Genomic DNA, 24,473 nt, shown 5'->3' with positions numbered 1-24,473 from the left:
ATGTCCTCCTCAATCCATGTTTTAACGACTGTAATAATCGATCCCACTTACCGTACATGTTAGATGGAACTGGGTCCTGAAGTGTAACAGTGGCCATTGGATACAGACGTGGTTACTGAAACAAGGAACAAAAAAAACATTCGATTCATGCCATTTATACATTTTTTTCCCCTTCATGACCTTTATTCTCTTCATGTCTCTGAGGGATGAATTTGTGGTTCATCATATCGAAACTCTTAATTCAGCTAAAAATCTGCAAAGGGGGGAGCTGAGATCGACTTTATTGAGGAAAAAGTGTGAAGTGGAAAAAGATCCTGAGCTCATGTGGGATCTTCACGATATTAGCTAGTTAGCTAGTTAGCTAACCCAACAACGTCAGTTTAAAACGGGCTAAAAGATATACAGCTCGTATTTAAAATCTTTTTTGCAAAATAAAACTAATTAAACTTGTAGGAAATAAAGACTGAGAAGTTCAGTTTTTTTTTTTTTACCTACACTAATCTGGGTTTAAAAAATGTCCTTCTCGGATATGTCTCGTGATCGCTGCTGCTCTCTGCAGTCTCTCGTGGCTTTGACACGCGCATTTAATTTGGTGCCTTTTTGTGGCGTCAGGTTCGACCCTGTGACGTTCCATGTGTGTAAGTGTCCGCTAGAGGGCGACTTTCACGTGCTGAATGCATGTATATGATATCGTGTGGAGAAATATATTAATTCATCTATCATCAATTTTCTAGTGTGTGTGTGTGTGTGTGTGTGTGTGTGTGTGTGTGTGTGTGTGTGTGTGAATTTTTTTTTTCTTAACCTTATTTTCATACTTTATAGTTATACTTATAATATATTTTATACTTTATTTGACTTTTATTTTCGATTTCTATTTTTCGTTTACATGTTGGACAGTCGTAATTAAGCATTTTACTACATATAATAAATAGATGGAAAAAAAACTGTTAAGAAGATTAAGTATTAATCCTTACATTATATAAAATAAACACACACACGACCAGAATTTTTACATCACATTCTATTTGCTGTGGATGAAATAAAAAAGTCTGTGTATGCGATGAAGGATGATGTTGGGTCGTATAAAAGACTGAAAGTGATCGAATACACTTCACTTGACAAAAGCCCTGAGCTTTTCTCCAGGGGAGTTTCAGGAAAGGCTGACTAATGCCAGGCTGCACAGCATTATGGGTAGGAAACCTGGGCATTATGATTGACAGGTGTGATCGGTCCGGTGAGGCTCAGCCTGAGGAAAGTGCCGACACTGGGAGTAACACGTGAAGGAGCAGGAAGGGAATAGAGATGGACAATGTGCAATGGTGAGAATACACACGAAATATCACGGCCTCACAACACACACACACACACACACACACACACACACACACAATATTTATGATTAAAGTCATTACAAAAAAAAGTGTAGTCAATTCGAGAAAACACACATCATCTCTGAGCCACGCTGAACTCGGACGCCATCGGACACCGATCCAGTATTTGACACCAGAATGTGCACAGGAAGGAGATGTAACTGAGCACATGCTTCTTGCAAATCTCCACAGAAAATCGATACACGTGCAAAAGCAAAGGATTTCACTTCACTGCATTTGATTGTCTCTACTGTACAAGTGTATCACTCGAGGTTTTGACAAAAAAACATCAAAAAAGACCACATGATTTACCTCAGATATGTGAGTTTACTTAAAACAGTCGACTCGTTTGCAAACAAATCTCGAATTAACCGGTTTGTAAAATGACAGGATTCCAGCCGGGGGTCTGGAGAACCTCCTGTCTTGAACATGTTAGAGCTCTTACACATCTCCACTCTTCCTGGAAGATGTTTGGCTAGATTTTGCGGAGATGTGTGGAGATTCATTCAGCGACAAGGGCGTTATTAAAGTCAGGTACTGATGTAGTTGAGGGGATGAGGAGGTCTGGGGTGGAGTCACCATTCACATTTATCTCAAGGGTGTTCAGTACGATTGAGGGTCAGAGCTCTGTAGCAGGAGATCTCCCACACATTTTCTGGGGCATCATTTAAATTAAGGAGAAAAAGAATGGTACCGCATCCAAAGACGTCCGGTACAATCGTGTGCCTTTGGTTCAAGTGCATTGTGTAAATTAGGTGACATAGAAATACAAGTATCTCTGAGCTGAACGTCCCTTTTACAGTGTGTTTGCAATGACCAGAAGCTCCAATGACCAGAAGCTCCAATGACTTCTCTACTCTATCATTAGCCTGTAAAGTCACCGGTGGCCTGAAAGGGCCGTATTTCCTTTCACAAATGTGATTGTGAGTAGAAAGCCATTATCAAGTGCAGGATACGCAGGTGAATCAAAAACCATTTAGAGAACCCGTGGCGTGGATGCGAGCGAGCCAGAGAACGACACTCCTTCAGCTTTTACACACATTCTGTGACAAAGAGCGTCTGGAAAAAAAAGAAGTGCTCTCTGATGATGATGAGGAGGATGAATTATGATGATGGTGCCCCGTGCCCTGCCACTAAAGTGCCACGTGGTATAGACTTCAACAAGATTAGAAATGAGAAACCAATACTTATGGTTACAATGTCACCGCTTAATCGATTAGAAATCGAACGGTCCTGCGTATTTAATACCGCAGGGTTTTCTGAGGACCAAGATCTCTATTCTGGAGCGCTTTTCGGATCGTGTTTTGGTGGTAAGACGGACCTCTTCGGCAACGTTTACTCAAAAAGCTAAATACACGCCAAATTGGAATCAAGCGGATCTGATTTCAGAAAACATTCTATCCATTTTGTGATAAACTGCCCTACTGGGGAAAAGTCTCTACTCTAGTTCAGGCCTTTTTCTCTTGAGGTCTCAGTGAATATGACTGTATACACGACATGAGGAAAAGATTGGTATATGCTTCTTCTCAAACATCCCATTTCACATTTGGTCCCCATTTCCTGTTAGAATAACCACTTTTTTTTAGGAAGATTTTCCATTAGATTCTGTGAGGAGATTTTTGCTCTTTAACCACAAGGCTGTTATTAAAGTCAGGTACAGATGTAGGTAATGCGAGAAGGCCTGGGGTGTGGTCAGCGTTCCAATCGGAGCTCTATAGCAGAAGATCTTCCATACAATTCCAACCCATGTACAGCATATCTTTATGAAATTGGCTTTGTGCACAAGGGTATTGTCCTGCTGGAACAGGTTTTGGGTCTCCCACACAATGACGATGATGCTGATGATGAGAATGATGGTAGAAGAAAACACCCCTAAACACTCCTCATAAACTGGACTTATGAAGAAATGAGAACGTGGGGGAGTCAGATACATTGCAGGTTCATCTATTTTCACTTAAACACACACACACACACACACACCCACACCCACACACACACACACACACACACACTCTGAAGAGCTTTCTAGTGAATGTAGAGATGTAAAGCTCAATATTAAACACGTTACAGGCATTATTCATACTTCAGCTCAGCATTCATATAAGACCCTCTCATCATATCTGTGATTAGCAATCCTGTGTGTGTGTGTGTGTTTGTGTGTGTGTGTGTGTGTGTGTGTGTGTGTGTGTGTGTGTGTGTGGGTGTGTGTGTGTGTGTGTGTGTGTGTGTGTGTGTGTGTGTGTCGGTGTTTGTGTGTGTGTGTGTGTGTGTGTGTGGAAACAGAATGGGCTTGCAGATTGGAGTGAAGGTTTGTAGCACAAATGCCACCTGAATGCTGAAATTTTTAATTTTCTTGAGGGATGGCATGGATATATATTTTTATCCATTTCTAGTTACATTTAAAGATGCTAAACTTGGAAACGATGGAAAGTTAATCAACACCCTCCGTGCAATCAGAATGTAGTTTTGAGCAGTTTGTGGTTTTACTCTGGTTGTAAGTGAATATCGAAGGTATTTAGACACACACACACACACTTCACCTGGTTGTGTATAGCTCATCCAACCCCTCAAGGTTTTGTGTCCCGATGAACAACTTCCTATCAGAACGATGTTCTTCTACCCGTACACCTCGACACTGAGACGCAGATCGCTCTGGGGAAATTTCATTCTTTGGAGCATGAAGTGAACGCAAAAGTAAGGTCTAAAAAACACAAGATTGTGGAGAATGAACATGGTTATAATAGGAGGAGGTTCATTAACATCTCAGATTTAAATTATAAGCGATTCTTCTCAAAATATTGAAGGCATACAATTGTAATGGACGTCTTTTAATGCAGTATCATTATATTTTCTCTTTACTTGAACTAAGAGAGCAAAACCTGTTCCATGAAGATCTGCTTTAAATGGGTTGGATCTCCTGCTATAGAGCTGCAACCCTATTGATCACCTTTGAGATGAATGTGAACACTGACTGCACCCCACGCCTCCTCACCTACATTAGTACCTGACTTTACTAACACCTTTAAGGAGACAACAAATCTTCACAAAATCTAGTGGAACATCTTCCCAGAAGAGTGGAGGCTACTATAACAGCAAATTCAGACCACCAGGATCCACCTTATAGTCAGGTGACAACAGGTTTTTGGCCATATGTTATGCCTAATGAGCGAGTCAATGGCAATTGTGCTGAGTAAAAAAGACTCCCTGAAACGATTTGACCTTGAGAGGAACCAGACACCAAACGAGGACCTGAGTTGAGAACCTGTTGTCACCTGAATATAAGGTGGATCCTAGTCTGAATTTGCTGTGATAGTAACCTACAGGTTAAATGCACTTAAATAGGTAGCTAATGAATTAGCTCATTAGCGTTGGTGTTGTTAAGGAGATTTTGGAATCCAAGGCGAGAAACCAAAAACGCCAAGCCTGAAAGGGAACCGAGCTACTAAAATCTCCCCTACAATCCGTCCATCCATCTGTCAACACCACAGCAAGGCCCTTAACCTTGTTGTCATTTCAATTGGCAATTTTGTGAGTCACTCAGGTTGAGGGGGGGATGTGGAGTGTGTGATCTAAGTGACCTGATAATAAGCACCGGTGGAGATACTCGTGCAGACACACAGTCTGTGGCGCTGCGCTGATCTCGCATGTATGCGCTCAGCTCCATCCTGTAGGTTTAACCTTGTTTGCTGCAACTGCACTCGCCACAGTTTCCCCATCCACTTTCTGACTCCTTCAGTCTAGCCCGAGCTAAAAGCAGCTGATTCGATTTCGGACTCGCATTTTATTAAGTTTGGCTAATGAGGCTCGTTCAGTGCTATTTCAATACATGCTGGCTGGAGAGCAGAGTGAGAAACTTCTTTAACATGTTCTGACCCTGAAAAGTAAAAAAAAATCTATAAGTAAATGCCAATAGTGACCACATGAGATCCTTCACCAGCAGCATTTCTGCTGCTTAGTAACATATGACTGAATCTGTGCACCAGAAATTCTCTGCAAACATGAAGGAAAGTATTGGGACACCAGGTTTTTCCACCCATATGTGTTTCTTTACCACATTGTTGGAAGCACACAATTTTTCTTTCACTGTTGATCCATAAAGATCTGCACTCCATGGTTCTTCACCTCACCTACATCAGTTCCTGACTTTACTAACGCCCTCACGGCTGAATTTGCACAAATCTCCACAACATAATGTGGAACATCATCCCAGAAGAGTGGAGCTTATAATAAGAATTCATGTAGAATGAGATGTTCAGAAAGTGTGTGTACAGTGTATTGAATATGGTGATGTTTTTATGTTTCTGTGGACTTACGCTTGTAAGAGAGTAAATGGGCGGAGTTAGGATTGGGTTATGGGCGTGGTTTTGCCTAATATGAACCTGATTAATCAATCATCAGTTTATCAAAATGTATTTTATACTCAACCCAAAAATGTGCACAATTATTAAATAGATTTAAAGTTACACTCCAGGGATTAGGGAAGTGAAACACAAATGTGTGTGTGTGTGTTAGTTCACTAAATGATGATGGTGTGAGGATGGTGTACACACAAAACGCTGCAAACTTCATCTGCAGTCTCGAGAGCACGTGAGAAATCCATTAGCAAGCGCGCGCGCTCAAGTTTTATATATTTTTTATACACGAGCTGCTGCTTTATTCTCTAATCTCATCCGGTTGTGGCCTTCCCGCTCACGCGCACGTGGGTGTGTGTGTGTGGTGGGTGGGTAAGAGACAGAGTGTGTAACAGAGTCAGACTGAGAAGTGCGTTGTGCTGTTCCACTCAGCGCGCGCGCTCCGACCTGCAGCATGCGTCTTCCTGTCCGCGCGCGTCGCACCTGAAGCTCACCTGTTGTTCCCGCTGCACAACTTTTCCCTTCTTCCCTTTCTGCTTCTTTTTCTTCATTCTTCCTCTCTCTTTTTCTACCGCGACATGCACCATCACGAGTTGGGGTTGAGCGCGAGCCCGGGTCCGGTCATCCTGCAGACGGAGTCGCGCGACCGATGGGGCAAAAAAGGCGACTTTCTACTCTCGGTGATTGGATTCGCTGTGGATTTGGGCAACGTGTGGAGATTTCCCTACATCTGCTACCAGAACGGCGGAGGTAAACAAGTGCTTCATTTGGTGCGCAGTTCATTTTAGCATCAAAACTACACATCTTTTTCCCTTCTTCTTTTTTTTTTTCTCACGGAAGAACATTTGTAAAGAATTTAGCAAAAAATGTTGTGCAGCCTAATAAACTAAAACAAAAGTATTAAAACAGTTAAATGATTATAAACACAGTAAATTAATAAATAAAGGTATAAAACAATTCATGCATATTTATATTACTAAATAGAATGCATAATTTCAGTCATTGTACAGAGTTCACGTGCAGAGCCAATAAAAATATAAATATGAGAAATCCGTTTATTAAAAATGCCTAAGGTACTTTTTTTCATTATGCATTAGGTGACTATGATATATAGTAATTATATAGTAATCTGCAACGAGAATCGGTTATAAGGCAAAAAATGTAATATCTTTTTATTTTTTTATTTTTTATTATTTAAAAAAAGATTTTGTGATCAGGGGTCGGGGTGGAAATGTACACTTTAGTATTTGGGATCAGAATCATATTTCAGCGTCTAAGTGAATCAGATTCATGTGTTAATATAAATTTTTTATTTTTATATCTTGTTTTTGTTTTTCACCAAAAAACATAAAAATATTGAAGCGGCCCTGTCCATGGTGCTGAATGCAAAAGGTTTGAGGAGGGACTAAAACCTATTTGGATCTGAATTAAATTTATATTCTATTAAAGACCAAATATTTATTGAAAAAGAAAAAAAAAAAAATAATATATATATATAATTTTCAAATCAGAAAAGAACCCGACACATTTCTAATTAATAAGTGATATTAATTAAGGACAATTTATTTATTTTTTTTATGGAAAGGGAAATAATGAGATTTTCAGCAACTGGAAACGTTTTCTGTATATAACATTAATATAATAAAACTGTAAAACGTAAAGGACAAGCTTATATTTATATTTATGGCATTGAGCAGATGCCCTTTATCCAAAACACCTTACAATTATTTCATTTATACGACAAATATTTGTTCCTCATTTGGCCATGAGTGGGTTAACAACATTGTAGTTAATTGTAGTAAAAAAATGTGGTTAAATAATGGCGTTAAAAACGTTAAATTTTTATATATAATCATTAATATATATAAAACATGCTGGATTTATATCAAAAATCATGTTTAGCATTGTTTTTCTGTTGCTTGGTAGAACATTTGAATCGGTGTGTAGACTCACGTCAAGTATAACATCGAGTTTCAGGCTGATAAATCAGCATCTTCCTCAACCATCATAATGACAATGTTTGCTACCTCTTAATCCTCACAAAGAGACAGCAATAATAAAGCATGTGGTCTACGGGAGACAGCTTAAACAAATAAATATTATGGGATGCCCATGGGATCTCCTCTGTCCAGACCACAGATTTCCATCGCAGCACCATAAAAAATGCTCAAAGCAGGACCACATAAAGCATATAAAGTGCACATGACTTCCTGAGATCATCTCCAGGGGCTACTTCTGCCAACATCTGTCTTTATTTCACGTGGCAGATTTGAAGCTTTCATTGGGAAATGCAGTCTCTGAAATACCTTCTGGAATGGACCAGAGATCAAATTTGGCAATGTTTATTGGACATTGCCTCAATTATAAAGAAAACAATTAAATCATAAGCAAAATTATAGATTATATATTCTATAGATTATAGATGTTTGTTCTGTGTAAAGCAACTGCTTGTCCACAGGACTTGGGTATTTGATGCCTCACAAACGCTGAAGATGTTGAGTGGTTGGAGAAGAAGCTGTGAAAAACACAGGAGATTTAGAAGTGTTCTACCAAGATACAGGTCCTAGTGCTGTCAGGTGAAGACTTCTGCCTTAACCTACAAGTTATCCACAGCTGATGACTCACTCCAGCGCTGACACCATGGTGCCTGGGAGCTTAGATTGCATGAGGGGTCTCACTTGAGGGGTCAAATCAGTGGCAGCTATTGAATTCAAACCATAAATTCCTGATGTAACCATCTGAACCATAGACCTAGGCCTTGGGGACCTCAATTGCACAATGGGGCACTGGAGACTGCATTTTAAATGTCCTCAGCCACCACCTTCTACTTCCAGTCTATGCACATTGTGGTAGTAGATTGCAGTATAGAGTTGCCAAGAACAGCTTTTTTGCTATGTGTTAAGTGAGATAGTAAAATTCTAATCACTAGATATATTCATACATCTACCAGGGTACACTTGAAATGGAAGATGTCTGATCAGTCCTAGATCAGTCCATGATGCTGGTGTACTCATGAAGTTTGTAAGACCTCCCTGACACCTGAAGGCGACTCTGAAATGTAATGATATGGAAATGCTCCACCTGATATGGTGCACTTCTTCACAGCAATAATTTTTTGTCTTTATTTAGGAGCCTTCCTCATCCCCTATACCCTCATGGCTATATTCGGGGGTGTACCACTCTTCTACATGGAGCTGGCTCTGGGGCAGTACCACCGCACAGGCGCCATCTCTATATGGAAACACATTTGCCCCATATTCAAAGGTGACACAAAATACCTACTTTATCGCACCGCAAGGCTTCTTCCAAGGTCAAAACGTGAAGCGTCTTAGTGATCACTGTAGGTGGAAGAGAACATTATTACAATATTTTAGATCTTGTAGAAGATTCCAAGCAATTTGCTTGACCAGGAGTTTCATATCCTGGTATATTTTAAGTATATATTAATTGCTTGACATGGGGGACCATGTATCATGACTCCTGGAAGGTTGCAAATGTTACCATGAATCATTAGTCATGTTCCTGGAGAACCTTAAAGATCCTGAAGGTCTACCTGTAAAGTATAAAGCTGGCACATGATCAGTCTGGTTCTTTATCAGATTTCTCTTGGTTTTCTCAGGCATCGGTTTCGCCATCTGCGTCATCGCGTTGTACGTCTCGTTCTACTACAACACCATCATCGCGTGGGCCTTGTTCTACTTCTACTCGTCCTTCAGCAGCACTCTGCCCTGGACGAACTGCGACAACGCGTGGAACACGGAAAACTGCACCAACTACTTCGGCAAGGACAACGTGACGTGGACGAACTACTCGCGCTCACCGGCCGAGGAGTTTTACACGTAAGTGCATGTAAGTGGCACAGATTGAGAAGAGACATGACAGAAGGCGCTTTTTCTTTTCTTTTTTTACCATAAACTTCACATCATGAAATCAGTGGATAGACTCGAGAGCTGGCTGAAGCTCCACAAATCTGTTCAGCAGTAATTTAGGATGATGATGACGATGAGAAGAAAATCGAGGAAGCAAACACAGAAAAAAAAGATCATGCCGCACTATTTATCCATTTATAGTTACCTCTTATAGTTACGTTGCAATACGCTGGTCAGATCTTCTTCTCACTTACCTTATGGCAGCTATAAAAAGAGAGGGAGATGTAATGGATGTGGATGTGGATGTGTGTGAGCAGGAGGAACGTGTTGGAGCTCCACGAGTCCGACGGTTTGGAGAACGTGGGTGTGATCCGCTGGCAGCTGATGCTCTGCCTGTTTCTCATCTTCACCATCGTCTACTTCAGCCTGTGGAAAGGAGTCAAAACATCGGGCAAGGTGCACACACACACACACATATTTACATCCAAGCCATACTATAAAAGAGTTTTAAATTACATTAACACTGATGCAAAACTTCTTTTTTTCTCTCCCTCCTTCCTTCTTTCCTTCTCTCTCTCCTTCAGGTGGTTTGGGTCACAGCCACTCTTCCCTACGTGGTGTTGTTCATTTTGCTAATTCGAGGTGCAACGCTACCTGGAGCCTGGAGGGGCGTCGTCTTCTACCTGCAGCCCAAATGGGAGAAACTAAAGGATACAACTGTGATTATCTCTTTCTTTTTCTCTGCATCTCTGACACACACACACACACACACACACACACACACACACACACACACACACACTTCAGCCACTGAGGTAAAACACCACCTGATCAGATTGGAACACTGTAAACCCACTGTTGTACTCAGCTGAAGTAAAATGTTGATCTTTTTTAATCGATTTGATTTAAACGTCACTCCGGATTTGTTTGTTTTCTGCTGCAGAAGATGCAGATGAAATGCAGGTTCAAAGCGTGCCGCTAATCAGATGCATAATTGGTGTTCCTTTCTGAAATGGCTCTTGTACACTTTGACTCAAGTGCACACACACACACACACACACACACACACACACACACACACACACACACACACACACAAAGATCAATTATTTCTGAATGAATTTTTCAGTATTTTTTGGATAGAATGTAACCAATACAAGATGAATTCTGTATTCAGGTTCATTCTATTTGTTTATTAGGTCAAACAGATTTATGTAAAGTTCATTGTTTCAGCACCACAACAGAAAACCAGCAAAGATCTGCAGTACCTGCAGGTGGTCTTAAGACCTCCAGGCTGCTCAACCTCAATGTTCAGCACACTGTTCTTCTCAGTGAAGGAGTTGTGAGGAGCGAGAACCGCTCCACAACGTTACTAGCTTAAAAGTTCAGGAGAGCAAAGAACAAAAAAAAAGCTTTCAGGTGTATAAACACTAGGATTGTGTGTGTGTGTGTGTATGTGGTGCAGGTTTGGGTGGACGCCGCAGCTCAGATCTTCTTCTCCCTCGGCCCTGGTTTTGGAGTTCTGCTTGCTCTTTCCAGTTACAATCCGTTCAATAACAACTGCTACAGGTACGAAGAACCACATCTTGCTTTTTTCAGACTTCTCCTGAAACGAACATGTGGCGTTAGTTGGTGTTGTATTCGCTTGTTAATTTCCTAGAAACTGTGTGTGTGTGTGTGTGTGTGTGTGTGTGTGTGTGTGTTTTGGCTCTGGCTTCAATTGGTGCTAAATGAGATGGAGAAGTAGGAAGTCAGAGGAGACGAGTCTCCAACAAATGAGAGCAGGACTCTTAATTACAGCTGATGAAGTTACCGGGATGTATAGAGAACATATACGGCGCTGTACAGCCGACCGTCTTTATCATCTACTGCTAAAATGTTCATGATGTCACGGTTAAACATTGCACATCTGCCTATTAGATTTACACCATCGACTTCCTTTCTCTGAAGCACGTGTGCTCTGAAACCTACACCTTCTGCTGTCACTCCTGTATATATGCTAAACTTCTACATTTTTGGCTAAGCAGTGCTACACCCTATCCTGTCTTGCTAGCATCTTATAACAGTATTTTATATACAGGGTTTTTTTTCTCTCTTTCTCTTTTGTCAGAGACGCCATTGTGACGAGTTTGGTGAACTGCCTGACCAGCTTCATGTCTGGCTTTGTGATTTTTACCGTTCTGGGCTACATGGCCGAGCAGAGACACGTTAACGTGGAAGATGTGGCCAGAAATAAGGGTAAGAACCCAGTGTTGATTATTTGGCTGTAAATCAGGCATCATCAAAAACACATTCCAGTAACTTTTTCGTGTAGGCCCGAGTCTTCTGTTCATCACTTACCCAGAAGCCATTGCCAACATGATGGGATCCACGTTTTTCGCCATTATCTTCTTTGCGATGATGATCACACTGGGATTGGACAGCACGGTGTGTCTACATACACCTAAACATTTTTGTGAATACGGATGTAATAGTATATATTTATATATATAATATGCGTGTGTCCAGTTTGGAGGTCTGGAAGCCATCATCACTGCTGTCATGGATGAGTATCCAGACTTTCTATCCCACAGGAGGGAGGTGCTCGTGTTGGGTTTGGTGTCCATCTGCTTTTTGGGTTCTCTGAGCACTCTTACTAAAGTAAGTCCCAAACAGTGCTTTTTATCAAATTAAAGATTTCACACAACCGAGGAAAACATTATAATGTGAACCGGACTAAATGAAAAACAAAAATTTGCACTGAATTCCAGCTTTGACAATGTTGGTTTATCCGGGTTACAGGGAGGTGCGTATGTAGTTAAACTACTTGAGGAGTATGGAGTCGGATCCTCCATTATAGCTATTGTGTTTTTGGAAGCCACCGCAGTCTCCTGGTTTTACGGTAAGACAACATTTAGCTGTAAAAACAGACGGCTACATAACATTTCGTCCAACAATATTTAATGTAATATTGCTTTCTACTGTTATTTTTAACTATAATAATATTTATATCATTCTATTACCTTATTATATAATCACTGTATCACAGTGCTAGTCATAGTTTATGCAAAGAACAGGATCTTTATTGGTACCTAGAACCTCAATGTGTTTTGTTTTCGTCTCAGGGATCAACAGGTTCAGTAACGATGTCAAAGCCATGCTTGGGCACATGCCCGGACTCTTCTGGAGGTTTTGTTGGGTAGCCATCAGCCCGACTTTTCTAGCGGTAAATAAAAACGTGTCATTTATTTAAGGATTTTTTCAACTGTATAATGAATTTTGTTAAACATTTTACTGATTTTAATTTCCCATACTGTATATTGTATTTAATTTTTTTTTTATATAAAATGAACTATATAACATATACCTAGAATGTGTAACAATCCAGTACACAGAAATCCTTTTCCGGTCAGTTGTTTTCTGATGCCTTTTAAAATAAATAAAGAAACAGCTTGAGAACCTTCTAGAAGTCTACAGAAGGTGAAGCGTTTCCTTGCTTTATTATTTTCTCATTTAGAAATTGTAGAAGTTGTTTTCTTCCCTCCGGCTCTTAAAGACACTTTAATTGCGTTTTTCCGTCTCCACCGCACTTTTGAAACTTCTCCACCCCAAATGTCAATCCCATTCACCTCGCTAACGCAATCGCGCATGCAAGCGCTGACATTCACCCTCTGCACTCTCTCCTTCTTATTCCTTTATTATTAGTCCCCGAGCATGATAAACTGCCATCTCCATCTCTACCTCGGGTGCATGGAGATTACCTGAAGCGTCAGACATTTGTCACTGATGTCAATGAAAAAAAATAAAACACCATATGGACAAAAGTATTGGCTGACTTTTCCAGCCAAATGTGTTTCTTCAGCAAACAGTTAGCAGTTGATGAAATTTTACCCTGAACTAGGAGATCCAAACCTGGTCCAGCATGGCAATGCCCCTGTGCACAAAGCCAGCTCACGTTGGTTACAAGTGTTTGGAAGATCTTGAGTAGCCTGCTAAAGAGCTATTGATCACCTTTGGGATGATCTCCTTACCTCACCTACATCAGTACAGTATGCTTTTGTGAATGAATGAGCACAAATCTCCACATAAATCCAGTGGAACATCTCCCCTGAAGAGTGGAGTGTTATTATAACAGGAAATGTGGATTACACGTGGAATCTAATGTTTATGGTCAGGGGTCTACACAATGTTTTTGTCCATATAGCATATGTACAGTTTACAGTTCTTGAGTAAATCTTATTCCAGGATTATTTTTTCCGTGTAGGATTGAGTTTTTATTTCATTAGAACTGGAAAAAAAAATTCCCAACAAGATTCACGACTAATATAAAAGCAGGAAAAGTGTGTTCTTATTGAGCGAAAGCAGAACGGATACAATGTCAGGCATCCATTTGTAGCCGAAATGTAATATTCAGATATGATTTCTATAAAAAGAAAATAAAAGGATTTGTCTCAGTGTGTATTTGACCTTTACTGAGTGTGTTTTCTTGTTCAGTACATCATCATCAGCTCTCTGCTGAACCCGGCCCCGCTGGTGATGTTCGATTACACCTTTCCCGACTGGAGCGTCACGGTGGGTTATATCATCGGAGCCTCGTCTTTCATTTGGATCCCGGTCTACATGGTGTATAAGCTGGTGTGGACGCCCGGCTCGCTTAAGCAGGTGAGGACATGGAGGAAATAATAACAAAAGTGTGTGGACACCTGAGAATAATTCTGCTCCTTTCTGAACATCCCATTCCACATTTAGTCACCATTTCCTGTCATAATAACCTCCACTCTTTGGGAAGATGTTGTGCATGTGGAGATTTGTGATTTAATTAATAAAATTATGTACTGATGTAGGTAAGGAGAGGAGGCCTGGGGTGCAGTCAGTGTTTACATGTCAGTGTTTGCATTATCCTTCATGGGGTTGGAGCTCTGTAGCTGGAGATCTTCCACGCCAACCTATGTAAAGCATATCTTCATGGGGTTCCGTTGTGCACAGGGACAGATTTGGGTCTATTTTAAAATAATAGGGACATTTGCATGTGCCTGCATCCAAAGATGTTCCTTTGTGCCTTCAAATATGTGGTGAAAGTTCAGGGAAGAACCTCGTCTGGCTGCAAAAGTCAGGTGTCCCAATACTGTAGTTTGCACAGTCGATATTCATTGGAATGAACAGTGGAGTGTGATTGGCTGGAACGTTAGGTATGTGTTCAGAGCGTCGAACTCGTAGGTAGTTTGCGGTCAGTTTGGTCAGTAGTTTAAAAAGTGTTGCTGCTTATAAACACCTGTACCCATAGTAACACCCATTTCCAGTTCAATCCCAAGTCAAACAGCTAATGACCTTAGTGAGCTCCATGGAGGTCCATGGAAGGTTTCTCCTTTCCTCTTTTGCTTTGTCTATTAAAATAAATTCAAATAAAAGAAGCGTACGGCACTGGGTTCATCTCTGTGTAGGATTTAGAGCAGCAGAATTCTAGATCGTTGTCATCGTGCTCAGTGACCTCTGACCTCTTTCTCTTCATTGCCATTTCTTATTTCAGCGTCTGGCTGTTTGTCTGCGACCCGAACGAACGCTGCCGGACATCCACACAGACACGCTGGGTTTGACTCCGGTACCTTAAAACACACAAAAACAAAACATACATACATACACACACACACACACACACACACACATGATTAAAGAAGCAATAAGAAGCACGTTTTGGTCCGTATTCCAAGTGCAATACTCGTCATGCTGCTCACATTCAGACACGACTCCTGAAAACATTACATCATCGCAGTCTTCTTCTCGACTTGACATCACTTAAATGCAAATTCCATTTGGGTTCATTTGGATTGGAATAAAATCACAGCACAACTTCTTGATTACGGTTAGATATCAACCTTTGGACTTGTGAGTGTATGTCATTATCACAATATTGTATTTTTATACGTAGAAAGGGTTACACCTTAGGTTTTCATTTGGCTTCTGTCCATTGTAAAGGGGTTTCCGAGATTGGATTCTGATCGGACAGAAGGATGTAGTTTTCTATCGTTATCATTTTTTTAGTAACAGTACGACGGAAACTTCATGCAATCTGATACATGATAATGAACAGATTTGCTATTGAACAAGGAACAACACAAAGTGTGTCGTTGCTGGTTTGGTTCAGCTTTAAATAAAGAGACGTTAATTGAAGGAGTCTCCAGTTTTAGGGGTGTGATGTTGCATTTACCAGACATTACCTTCAAAAAGGGACAAATTGTAATGAGGGAAAGATCCTTTACAGCTGCTATAACATATATTTTATTTTAGTTCGGGTTTTTATTACACACAGTAGAACTTCTCCTTTATTTTTGTTTCCAGACAGAAAAATACACCAGTCATTGACATTTTTTATACATGAAATAAAGAAATGCTACTTATTGCTCTTTCGGCTTTAGCATTTGAGAAGCAAGAATGAGTTTGCGACTGCAGTCGGTACGATATTGTTAAAAACACAGACAGTGAATCCAATGAAACGTGTAAAATGCTATCTGGTTACTGGTTGATATTTCGTCATTCTTTGTTCAAGGTTTTGCCGTTTTGAATATTGAATTATAAATGTGAGATTGGAAAAGATATAAAAAGTTTACCTAAATGTAAACACTCACCAGAGGCACAAAAGCTTTACGTTTCTCCATCACGTCCTTATAGACCATTTAATTAGAGGATGTCGATAGCAAGAAGTGTTTAGTTAATAGAAACATATTGCAGGAAGGAACTTAGTATATGAGACGGGGAACTGAAGAAACGTCGGACCACATTGGATCGGTTCATAGAATAATTCAAGCCAGTCATCATTCGGATTTAGAATATAATGTAAACCATTTTGAACAAGTTCATTAGAAGTCATGAAAGAATTCATTTTGGAAGTCCAAAAGGCGTGGCCAGAAATCAATGGTAAATCAATATCAAGATGATATTTCAAAGTCATAGATAAAGATTCTCCTCAATTATTATGTTTTGGGGAATTTGTTCGTTAAATATTGGTTGGTAAGGATCGTCAGTATAACAGGATCGTTCGCACAGCTACGTAACAACGCCAGCAATCGGACCACATTAGAGAGATAGAAGGTTCTTTTCATCTCCTCTCAGCCCACACATTAAACACTCTAAACTCTTTATGGCATATCACCATGCCAGTGACTCTGGGGTGTATTTCACGATTAAAGTGTAAGATTATTAAGTCATCTCTGGACTTAGGATCCTGAGCCAGCGGTTCAATCTAACTGACTTCATTGTCTCAGTCGTTTTTATTAAAATAGAACAGGTGCAATAATTCTCGTCACCTAATAGATCTTGGGAAGGTCATGGCCTCGGGATATTAACTGGTGGAATCTCCAGTAGTGTAAGTAAAGATCCATCGGAGGTCACAAACACATGGTGATCAGCTACATACAACCCAAATCTTTTCTTCACAAGCTTTGAGAATTGCTTTAGCACTTCATTCTGAAGTAGTTATTAAAGCTGAATCTGTCGTTTCTTTCCTGTTCTAAAGATCAGGCTGGACCTCTGTGATCCTCCGAAAGCTCATCTAACAAACTGGGGTCAGGATTCACTTCAGGAAATCATTGAGAAATTACCGTGAAGTCGGCGAGGACACGTTAAAATCTGGAATGTGGCGTTTATCCTATAGCCAAGTTGTACATGTAATTCTCTTTGTTTTTGTTTTTTTTGTTGTTGTTTTTTTTCAGAAATAAACACAAAATGTGATTTCTGATTGCTGTGAGTGTTACATTGGGGTGAGAAACGCGTTTTTCGTGTTCATGTGTACGGTATTGTAAAATTGTGACGGAGAGTCTTGTTTGTGTAAATGTCTGAAGTAACAATAAAGGTCTACGACGAGAAAAAAAAAAGATTCTCTATTCAGTCACGTTGTGAAAGTGGTATTTTTTTGTTATGTAACTCGTTGCCCGAGGAAATAAACGAGCGTTTCCCAAGGAGACCTGCTCTGTTTATGCCGCTTTTTAATTACCGCGTTGATTTGCATCGCGAAACACCGGGCGCGATCAGAGGACGCCATTGTGCCAAGCGTTTAAATGAGATGTTTTATTAAAGACCACGCTAAACCGAAATCTGTGGCTCTGAAACACAGGTATGGAGGGTCTGGGAATATGAAAGAGAAGATGCTAATTCCACATTCAAGCACTTCGCGAATGGATCAAAGGCCTCCGTGGCGTTGGTGGGTCTCAGCGCGAGGGGAAAACAAAAGAGTAAGAGAGCTCAATGCACTTCCTATTGATGAGCACAATGAATAGGTGGGTGAAGCAATGGAAATAACAAGCAACCGAGAAGATGGTCTTCAAACTTTCTGTTGCCTGGGGCCACTTTTACTGTAAAAACTAATTTGTTTTATTGTATTTTATGAGCACAATTCAATTATTCAGATGTATTTATTTAATTGTGTACAATAATATTGTTTTTATCTAAAAGTGTGTGGATGCCTAACGCATTTCATCTGGAAAGATGTTTCCACTAGATTCTGGAGTGCGCTTGTGGAGATTTGTGCGCTTTCAGCCAAGTTAGCAAAGTTAGGTACTGATGTAGGTGAGGTGAGGAGACCTGGTGATGTAAATTATGAGATTGCGCAGTGAACTTCTTGTTTTTGAGTTATTGAACCATGGTCCTGACTTTGAGCACCATTTAAAAAAAAAAAAAAAGCGGAGCAATCTGCTACACAAAGAAGCTCCGAGTGAGAGAAAATAAACTCCCGCTCAGGTCAGCGGAGTTTCCATAAGCTTCTTTGATATCACACATTAACGTTAACCACTTTTACTATATGAAGCCAGACACGGGGTAATTTGACTACCATCCGCTTCCATTGTAGGTTAATGTCATTCCATCATGCTACATGATAGCATTTATAGAGCAACGAGAGCACTATTTGGATGGGATAAGATTTACGGTCATCAGCGCAGACAGGATATATGCTGTATGTATATATCACCTGAGGTCATTTATACTGGACTTCCTTTAGAAGGCCAATTTAATCTTTTCAGACATGTGTGTAATCGTTCTGTCGAAATACTGACATGATGGATGTAGAGGGAAATAAAAATCCCAAAAAAAGAAACATTACTCCAACCTCCACCTTGCAAAACATTTCAATCTGAATTGAGCCTTATATATTCATTATAGTTTGTTATATTTTTCCAAAGAAATGCCATTGGGAATCAACCTCATGTTACACCACATTGTGCCACTGAAGTTCCTTATTGTTCTCATTAGATGTTAGATAATGGAAATGCAAGTTTTTACACTGATTAGGACAGATTACTGGTGTATGGAATTATTACAAGTTAACAAATGAAAAAACAATGCAGGTCGATTGTAACAGATGCGCCGCTACTTAGAAACATTATCCACAAGACTTTATCATCATCACATTACGTAACGAGAACGGGCCACGGACTGGTACCAGGCTGCACAGCAAGAATAAAAATACAGAAATCTTATTAGTATTTTATTTGCATTTTATTGACCTTATAGGGAGTTTATTTTTTTTTTTTATGACCGTTTTCACCTGTGGCACTTGTTTCCGTCAATGGTTTTTCTATGCATCGATAAACGAAGCTCACGCTAATCCTGTATTATGGCGAGTTACATTTTAATTATATATGTAATTAAATTAAGAATTAAATATTATAAAATGAATAACAGTAATATAATAGCCATTTTATTGCGTGTGTGAAAAAAATTTAAATAGCCTGCAACTATATTTATATGAGTATTTGTTGATTTTATGCACTGAGCTAGCTTCATTACCTCAGAAAAAGAAAAAACTAACAAAATGGCGGCTTTTCGGAGCAAAGCGAAATAAATCCAGCGGGATTTAGGACCGGGAAGCTTCTAACCCCGTCCACAATGCATACTAGTGTACTAAAGAGTAGACGAGGAGAGTACGCTAGGAGCGGATGTGTACTTTTCTGGCGTACTGTTTAGTACAGTAGTGTGTATGGACCAAGCTGGAGGGACTGAACCTGTTCTGGACCACAGTGATGCTGGGACTCCGGGTTTCATCGTTTGTTTTCTTCATGTTTGTCTTTGTTGTTGAAACGACAGCAAACGAAAGGCCGTATGCGGTGCTTCAGAATCAAAATTTAGGTAAAAATATGTTTTGATAGATTATAAATATGTTTAGAAAGCAGACATGATCGGAGAAGAACAGCAGAACGTTTACCTAGTGATGATACTGCAATGGACATCATTGTTTATTCCTGCTTTGTGTCTCAGTGTTGCTCATCAGCGTGCTGGCTGTACTCCTGGTGGCTGTGATAGTCATGGCGGTGTGTGTGTACAAGCCGCTGAGAGCTCGGTGACTGAGGTAATTCATATTATCAGTCTTCGGCCAATTGTTTCTATTATTACCCGTTCTTAAACTTATGCGCATGCGCGTTTCAGGACCGTGGCATCGTCCGCACATGGGTTTCACGGCGCTGAAGCGCGCATGCGTAATGGTCGAGTGGATGATGGCCCAGATATTACAATTTAAATATGTATTTGTCAACAAAAACAAACATATTTAAAGCACATAGTGTCATCAATTATACTGTCTGCGATAGATAGATAGATAGATAGATAGATAGATAGATAGATAGATAGATAGATAGATAGATAGATAGATACTGTTTTTTTTATACAAATCATTATGAGCTTTTTCACCTTGGATTGGTTCTAATTTGCAATAATTGGTTTGTCTTCATTGGTGTGGCCCCCTGATGAGCAGACGGTGGAGAACGAAGACCTGAGGAGGAGGACTGGAGGATCCGAGCGTCAGATGGACGACTTGACCCTCCCTCGGTATGTCGTTCAGAAAGACATCTGTGGGAAATCAGCTTTGCTTTATAATCATGGGTAATTGAGATTTATAAGGACTCTGCGTCCCTTTACTTTCCATGAAACAAAAACAGAGAGAACGTTTATTAATTCTCTTGTGGAAAAATGCGAGTTTTCCCCCTGTTATATCGCACCTGATCGAACTTTTCACATTTTTTGATGCTCCAATGAATCGCTGTTTGAGTTGAGAATCTATTTGTTTGAATCCACCGTTTCTATTTACAACCAAGTGGTTCAATGTAGCTCTAAATGGATCAAAATAACAATACACACATTGTAATGCTAACGCATGTTTTGACGCTAACGTTATTAGCCGAGCTGGAGGGTTGAGAGAAGCGTGTTGATGTGAACGTCCAATCCGATAATGAGAGACGAGGAGTTTGAGCGCAGGGAAACTCGGATGTTCGAGCTTCACAGATGGACCGCAGTAATCCGATCACCTTCTACCTGATGTCATTAGGACCGATATGGAGTTCGGCTCCTGCACACGATCCGGTTCTCTCAACTGCTGCTGGATTTAGATTTTATTTCCACCTGCACTTTTTTTTATTCGATATGCGTTGTATTGTTTGATTTTATGGATTTATTCGCAGTTGTTTTGTGCGAGACTTTTGCGTAAGATATTTGTCGAAATAAATCTCACGTCAAAATCCGAAGTCTCTGTTAACGTTATTTGGATCGGATTTTTGGGGGTGTTGAAGTGTTCGATTATTATTGATGAACCCACAGTTTTAGCAGAAAAGAATTCAGTCTCACGTCTCACTGTTTGGTGTCTCCTGCTCACGATGAAGCCCTGTCTCCTATAGCATCCTTCACTTTTCCCAATCATGTAGCACAATCCAATCTGCATTTCTATTTCCAGCCCTGCCTCCTGCTTACACGCCGTGGAAGAAACCACCATCCATCTCTTTCCTGCGCTCTGATTGGATTAGGACATGCGGTTTAAAACCCCGTGGTTGCACACGAGGCTATGTTTAGAAGGTCATCAGAATCCACGTTCTGCTCTGTAATGAGTTATCTGGTGTTCCATAAGTGGGTCTGATGATGAACAACTGCATCGGAAGCGCTTGTTTGAATTGCGCCATCTGCTGGTCACAGAAGTGAGACACTCGGAGATTAAAAAAATTATATATAATATATATATATATTAAATAAAATCTCCATCCTTCAAGTCATATAAAGTGCTTTTATTTTTTTTTTTATATATGTTACCTTTAACACACTGTACATTTCTCCACACGCTCAACTCAGAAAACAGTTAATTAGCTGCGAAAACTAGCCAGTGAGAAACCCTGATATGGTAAAAAAAAAAATGCATTATGTTTGGCAGTTCATTCCTTTAAAAACCCAAGAAACCACCAGAAATAAAAAATGTGACGTTCCTGAACACTGCCTGTATAACTGGAGACAATCACAGTTGCTTTGTATGGTTTTGGAATAATAATAAAAAATCAAATCAGAATTCTTCTCCCATATAAAATGTGTGTGTGTGTGTGTGTGTGTGTGTGTGTGAGAGAGAAAGCTAATCTTAATGGTTTGCTACAATGCACTCCGGCTGCGTTCTCAGCTTTACACCTTTCATGCAAAAATCGGGGGAGTTACAAAACCCTGCGTCCCGCACATGACCTCGGATTGGTCTGGTGTGAAAAAAGTCGATACAGATCCCGAAAAACTCATTAATTTGGGTGGTCAATGAAATAATTACGAAATAAATAGGAGACATTTTCATGCAGCAGTCGTCCTGCGAGTTCATTTCATTATATGTTGACTGGTGAATTTCTTTCTTTTGTTTTTAAAAATGGTGGTGGAACTGCTTCTGTAGCATCCCGTGAACGACAGACAGGAGATTAGAGTTGACTTTCCGGTTTTTAAGTAGCTCTTAAACTCACGCCCCCTGCTGGTGCACAGCAGCATGTGGGTGCAAGGGGGAAAAAAGTTGGACTCATCCTCAGTCTCACAGTGATGGATCTCCACACAGGAAGCGAAGGAGTCTTGGAAGGGATCACCTACAAACCTTTCACTTGCAGAGGCACGGTGGTGGCGTTCGGTATTGCTGTACGAGTTGAAGCGTTTGAGTTCTAACCCAGGCTAACGATGCTAACACTGGAGAGCGGATATCTCGGAGCACAGTAGCTTGAACAATCCGCAGATGAAATTTCTAGATGAACACACGCGGTTAAAGAAGGATTCATGGATTAATTTGACTGCATCAGCGATCATCAGCTCACGCTTTGTTATAGCTAATCAAAGGTCGTTTATTTGGGGAGCCTCCAGAACCTTCTGTCATCTCGAAACTCCTCTGTCATCAATGAAGGAAACCAGAAGAACCCTGAGATTATGTGAAAAGTTAGCACAGCTTGCTTTAAAGGTTCTCTCACACACTCACACACTCACACACTCACACACTCACACACTCACACACTCACACACTCACACACTCACACACTCACACACTCACACACTCACGACTTTTGGCCTTTTTTACACAGTCTGAGTGAAGCAGCTCAGAGATTTCCTCCGTCACAGCAGCAGCATCGTCTCAGAAACAAAACAGGAAGTGTTTAAATAAAAAATGGGTGTGTGCTTTGTGAGTGAAAGTGTGTGTGTGTGTGTGTGTGTGTGTGTGTGTGTGTGTGTGTGTGTGTTTTAAAGGTCAGGTTTTGGGCGACGATTCTTTTCTTAGCAAACGGCTCGCTCGTCAGAATAGCAGAAGGATCCGCGTTATTATCCACGGCAGAGCAGGAAGTGGACGAGCTCCATTGGCTCCGCGACCAGGAAACGGCATTTTCCCTTTTGTCCTTCCACCGTCTCCCTTCTCGTCCGGGTCATTTTTCCATGAGCGAGAGCTGCAGGATCCTCTCCAGCTCCTCCTCCTCCTCTTTCCGCCTCCTCTCCTCTTCCTCCTGCTCGCGGGCCGACAGCTCCATGGCCAATCGGAGGTCGGAGTCCGGGCTGGAGGCGGACTCCGTGCTGGTGGGCGTGGTCTCGCTTAAATCCACCAACACGCCTTCGGAGACGTTCCTGAGGTCCAGAGGTGTAGAAGCAGAAGATCAGAGAATGATATCAAACGGTTTAAAACCTTTTTTTTTTTTTTAAATAAAAGTCTGGACTCACCCGTCACTCAGACTTTCTACCAGACTGTGTGCTGAAACTCCATTGGAGTCGCTCCAAGGGTTCTAGAAATCAAAGAGGAGACACATCAGCATCTCACACACACACACACGCACTCATACGCACACACACACACACACACACACACACACACACACCTGTGCGCTGTAGCTGCTGGACTCGAGCAGGCTCCGGTGGATGGCGTACTGCAGCAGCTCCTCGTCGTGGTTGGAGGGACGGGGGGTGTGTGTGTGTCTGCTGCCTCCACGCTGGTGATAGTGAGCAGGAACCGTAAAAACAGAGGGGGACACTTGGAATGGAGTGACACCTGCACGGAGACAGAGAGATTTGATTCCCCCCATCCTGGGTCGGTTTGCCCCGGCACACGCTCGAGTTCAGGTCCACGATCGTCTCGGACTCCCGAGTGCTGATCGTTCGAACACTAGCATGGACTCGCGCTCTGTATCAGTGATGTATGAAACTCTTTGTGGATGCAGATTCGTGATACCTGACGCTTCGCTGCTCTCGCTGTCTTTGTCCTCCTCCGTCGGCGAAGGGGTCGAGGACGACTGGCTCCCGTCTGCAGGCTCCTCCGTGCCGCACTTGTTTACGCTTCCGAACGTGATGCGGGCGTTCAGCACATGGAACAGCGGGATCTCTGCCAAGGGACGAGAAAGAATTCGAATTCACAGAGCAGATCGAGTATTTACACCCCACCTAAACGTTTTCACAGAGGTGACTCTTAACATAACGCTACCGCCACCGCGCTTCACACTCAGGATGGTGAGACAACCTCTGGAAGTTCAGGGGGTGTGAATACTTATGCGCCGTATCATGAACGTGACCTCGTTACCGATCTTGACGGGGAAGCCTGGGGGGAAGCGGAGCTGGATGAAGTCTCCGAGACGGGCGAAGTGAGTGCTGGTGCGAGCCATCAGGTCGAT

General features: G+C 41.2%; 2 protein-coding genes and 2 long non-coding RNA genes across 7 annotated transcripts in view; 2 read left to right on the top strand and 2 right to left on the bottom strand.

The window, feature by feature from the left end:
- Positions 1 to 54: 54 nt before the first annotated feature.
- On the bottom strand, positions 55 to 19,898 carry LOC310718456. Its single transcript, XR_014531159.1, has 9 exons — positions 19,763 to 19,898; positions 15,066 to 15,173; positions 12,663 to 12,790; positions 10,860 to 11,197; positions 10,108 to 10,274; positions 9,846 to 10,017; positions 9,005 to 9,060; positions 3,911 to 4,071; positions 55 to 115 (listed from the first exon to the last, which is right to left on the bottom strand). It is a non-coding gene; the product is annotated as an uncharacterized lncRNA (long non-coding RNA).
- slc6a4b (solute carrier family 6 member 4b) lies at positions 5,870 to 17,451 on the top strand. Of its 2 annotated transcripts, none has more exons than XM_083527206.1 (14): positions 5,870 to 6,472; positions 8,852 to 8,986; positions 9,342 to 9,561; positions 9,909 to 10,047; positions 10,176 to 10,310; positions 11,057 to 11,160; positions 11,702 to 11,829; positions 11,906 to 12,018; positions 12,100 to 12,231; positions 12,373 to 12,472; positions 12,696 to 12,796; positions 14,065 to 14,232; positions 15,098 to 15,169; positions 17,086 to 17,451. In XM_083527206.1, exons 1-14 carry the CDS (start codon positions 6,301 to 6,303, stop codon positions 17,098 to 17,100), a joined length of 1,734 nt encoding a protein of 577 aa, XP_083383332.1. In that variant the 5' UTR covers positions 5,870 to 6,300; the 3' UTR covers positions 17,101 to 17,451. The 2 variants fall into 2 exon arrangements, with proteins under 2 accessions (XP_083383332.1, XP_083383331.1); XM_083527205.1 differs by having other exon boundaries at positions 17,081 to 17,451.
- On the top strand, positions 19,452 to 21,074 carry LOC310718454. The gene is made up of 3 exons (XR_014531156.1): positions 19,452 to 19,686; positions 19,816 to 19,906; positions 20,309 to 21,074. It is a non-coding gene; the product is annotated as an uncharacterized lncRNA (long non-coding RNA).
- Positions 21,075 to 21,584: 510 nt separating this feature from the next.
- ankrd13a (ankyrin repeat domain 13A) overlaps positions 21,585 to 24,473 on the bottom strand; it is a 7,822-nt gene continuing 4,933 nt past the window's right edge. The window contains exons 11-16 of one of the 3 annotated variants that reach the window (XR_014531142.1): positions 24,383 to 24,473; positions 24,038 to 24,187; positions 23,688 to 23,857; positions 23,533 to 23,594; positions 22,881 to 23,439; positions 21,585 to 22,823 (exon numbers count right to left, since the gene is read on the bottom strand). The exon at positions 24,383 to 24,473 is cut by the window's right edge and continues 67 nt beyond it. Coding sequence is in view for 1 of the 3 variants with exons in the window: in XM_083527207.1 (XP_083383333.1) it covers positions 23,244 to 23,439; positions 23,533 to 23,594; positions 23,688 to 23,857; positions 24,038 to 24,187; positions 24,383 to 24,473 (669 nt within the window). In the remaining 2 variants the exon portion in view is untranslated. Of the gene's footprint in view, positions 23,440 to 23,532; positions 23,595 to 23,687; positions 23,858 to 24,037; positions 24,188 to 24,382 lie in introns of all 3 variants that reach the window. The other 2 variants (XR_014531143.1, XM_083527207.1) reach the window with 2 other exon arrangements.

Source organism: Silurus aristotelis (assembly GCF_946808225.1).
Source record: "Silurus aristotelis genome assembly, chromosome: 23".
In the NCBI taxonomy this organism is placed as follows: Eukaryota; Metazoa; Chordata; class Actinopteri; order Siluriformes; family Siluridae; genus Silurus; species Silurus aristotelis.
This window is presented reverse-complemented; position numbering and strand designations above follow the sequence as displayed.

Bases quoted from the DNA above. Each gene is read 5' to 3' on its own strand.
- slc6a4b (XM_083527205.1), top strand. From the start codon at position 6,301: ATGCACCATCACGAGTTGGGGTTGAGCGCGAGCCCGGGTCCGGTCATC. The intron at 8,987-9,341 runs GTGACACAAAAT...TGGTTTTCTCAG, and splicing joins CATTTGCCCCATATTCAAAG to GCATCGGTTTCGCCATCTGC. The intron at 10,048-10,175 runs GTGCACACACAC...TCTCTCCTTCAG, and splicing joins GAGTCAAAACATCGGGCAAG to GTGGTTTGGGTCACAGCCAC.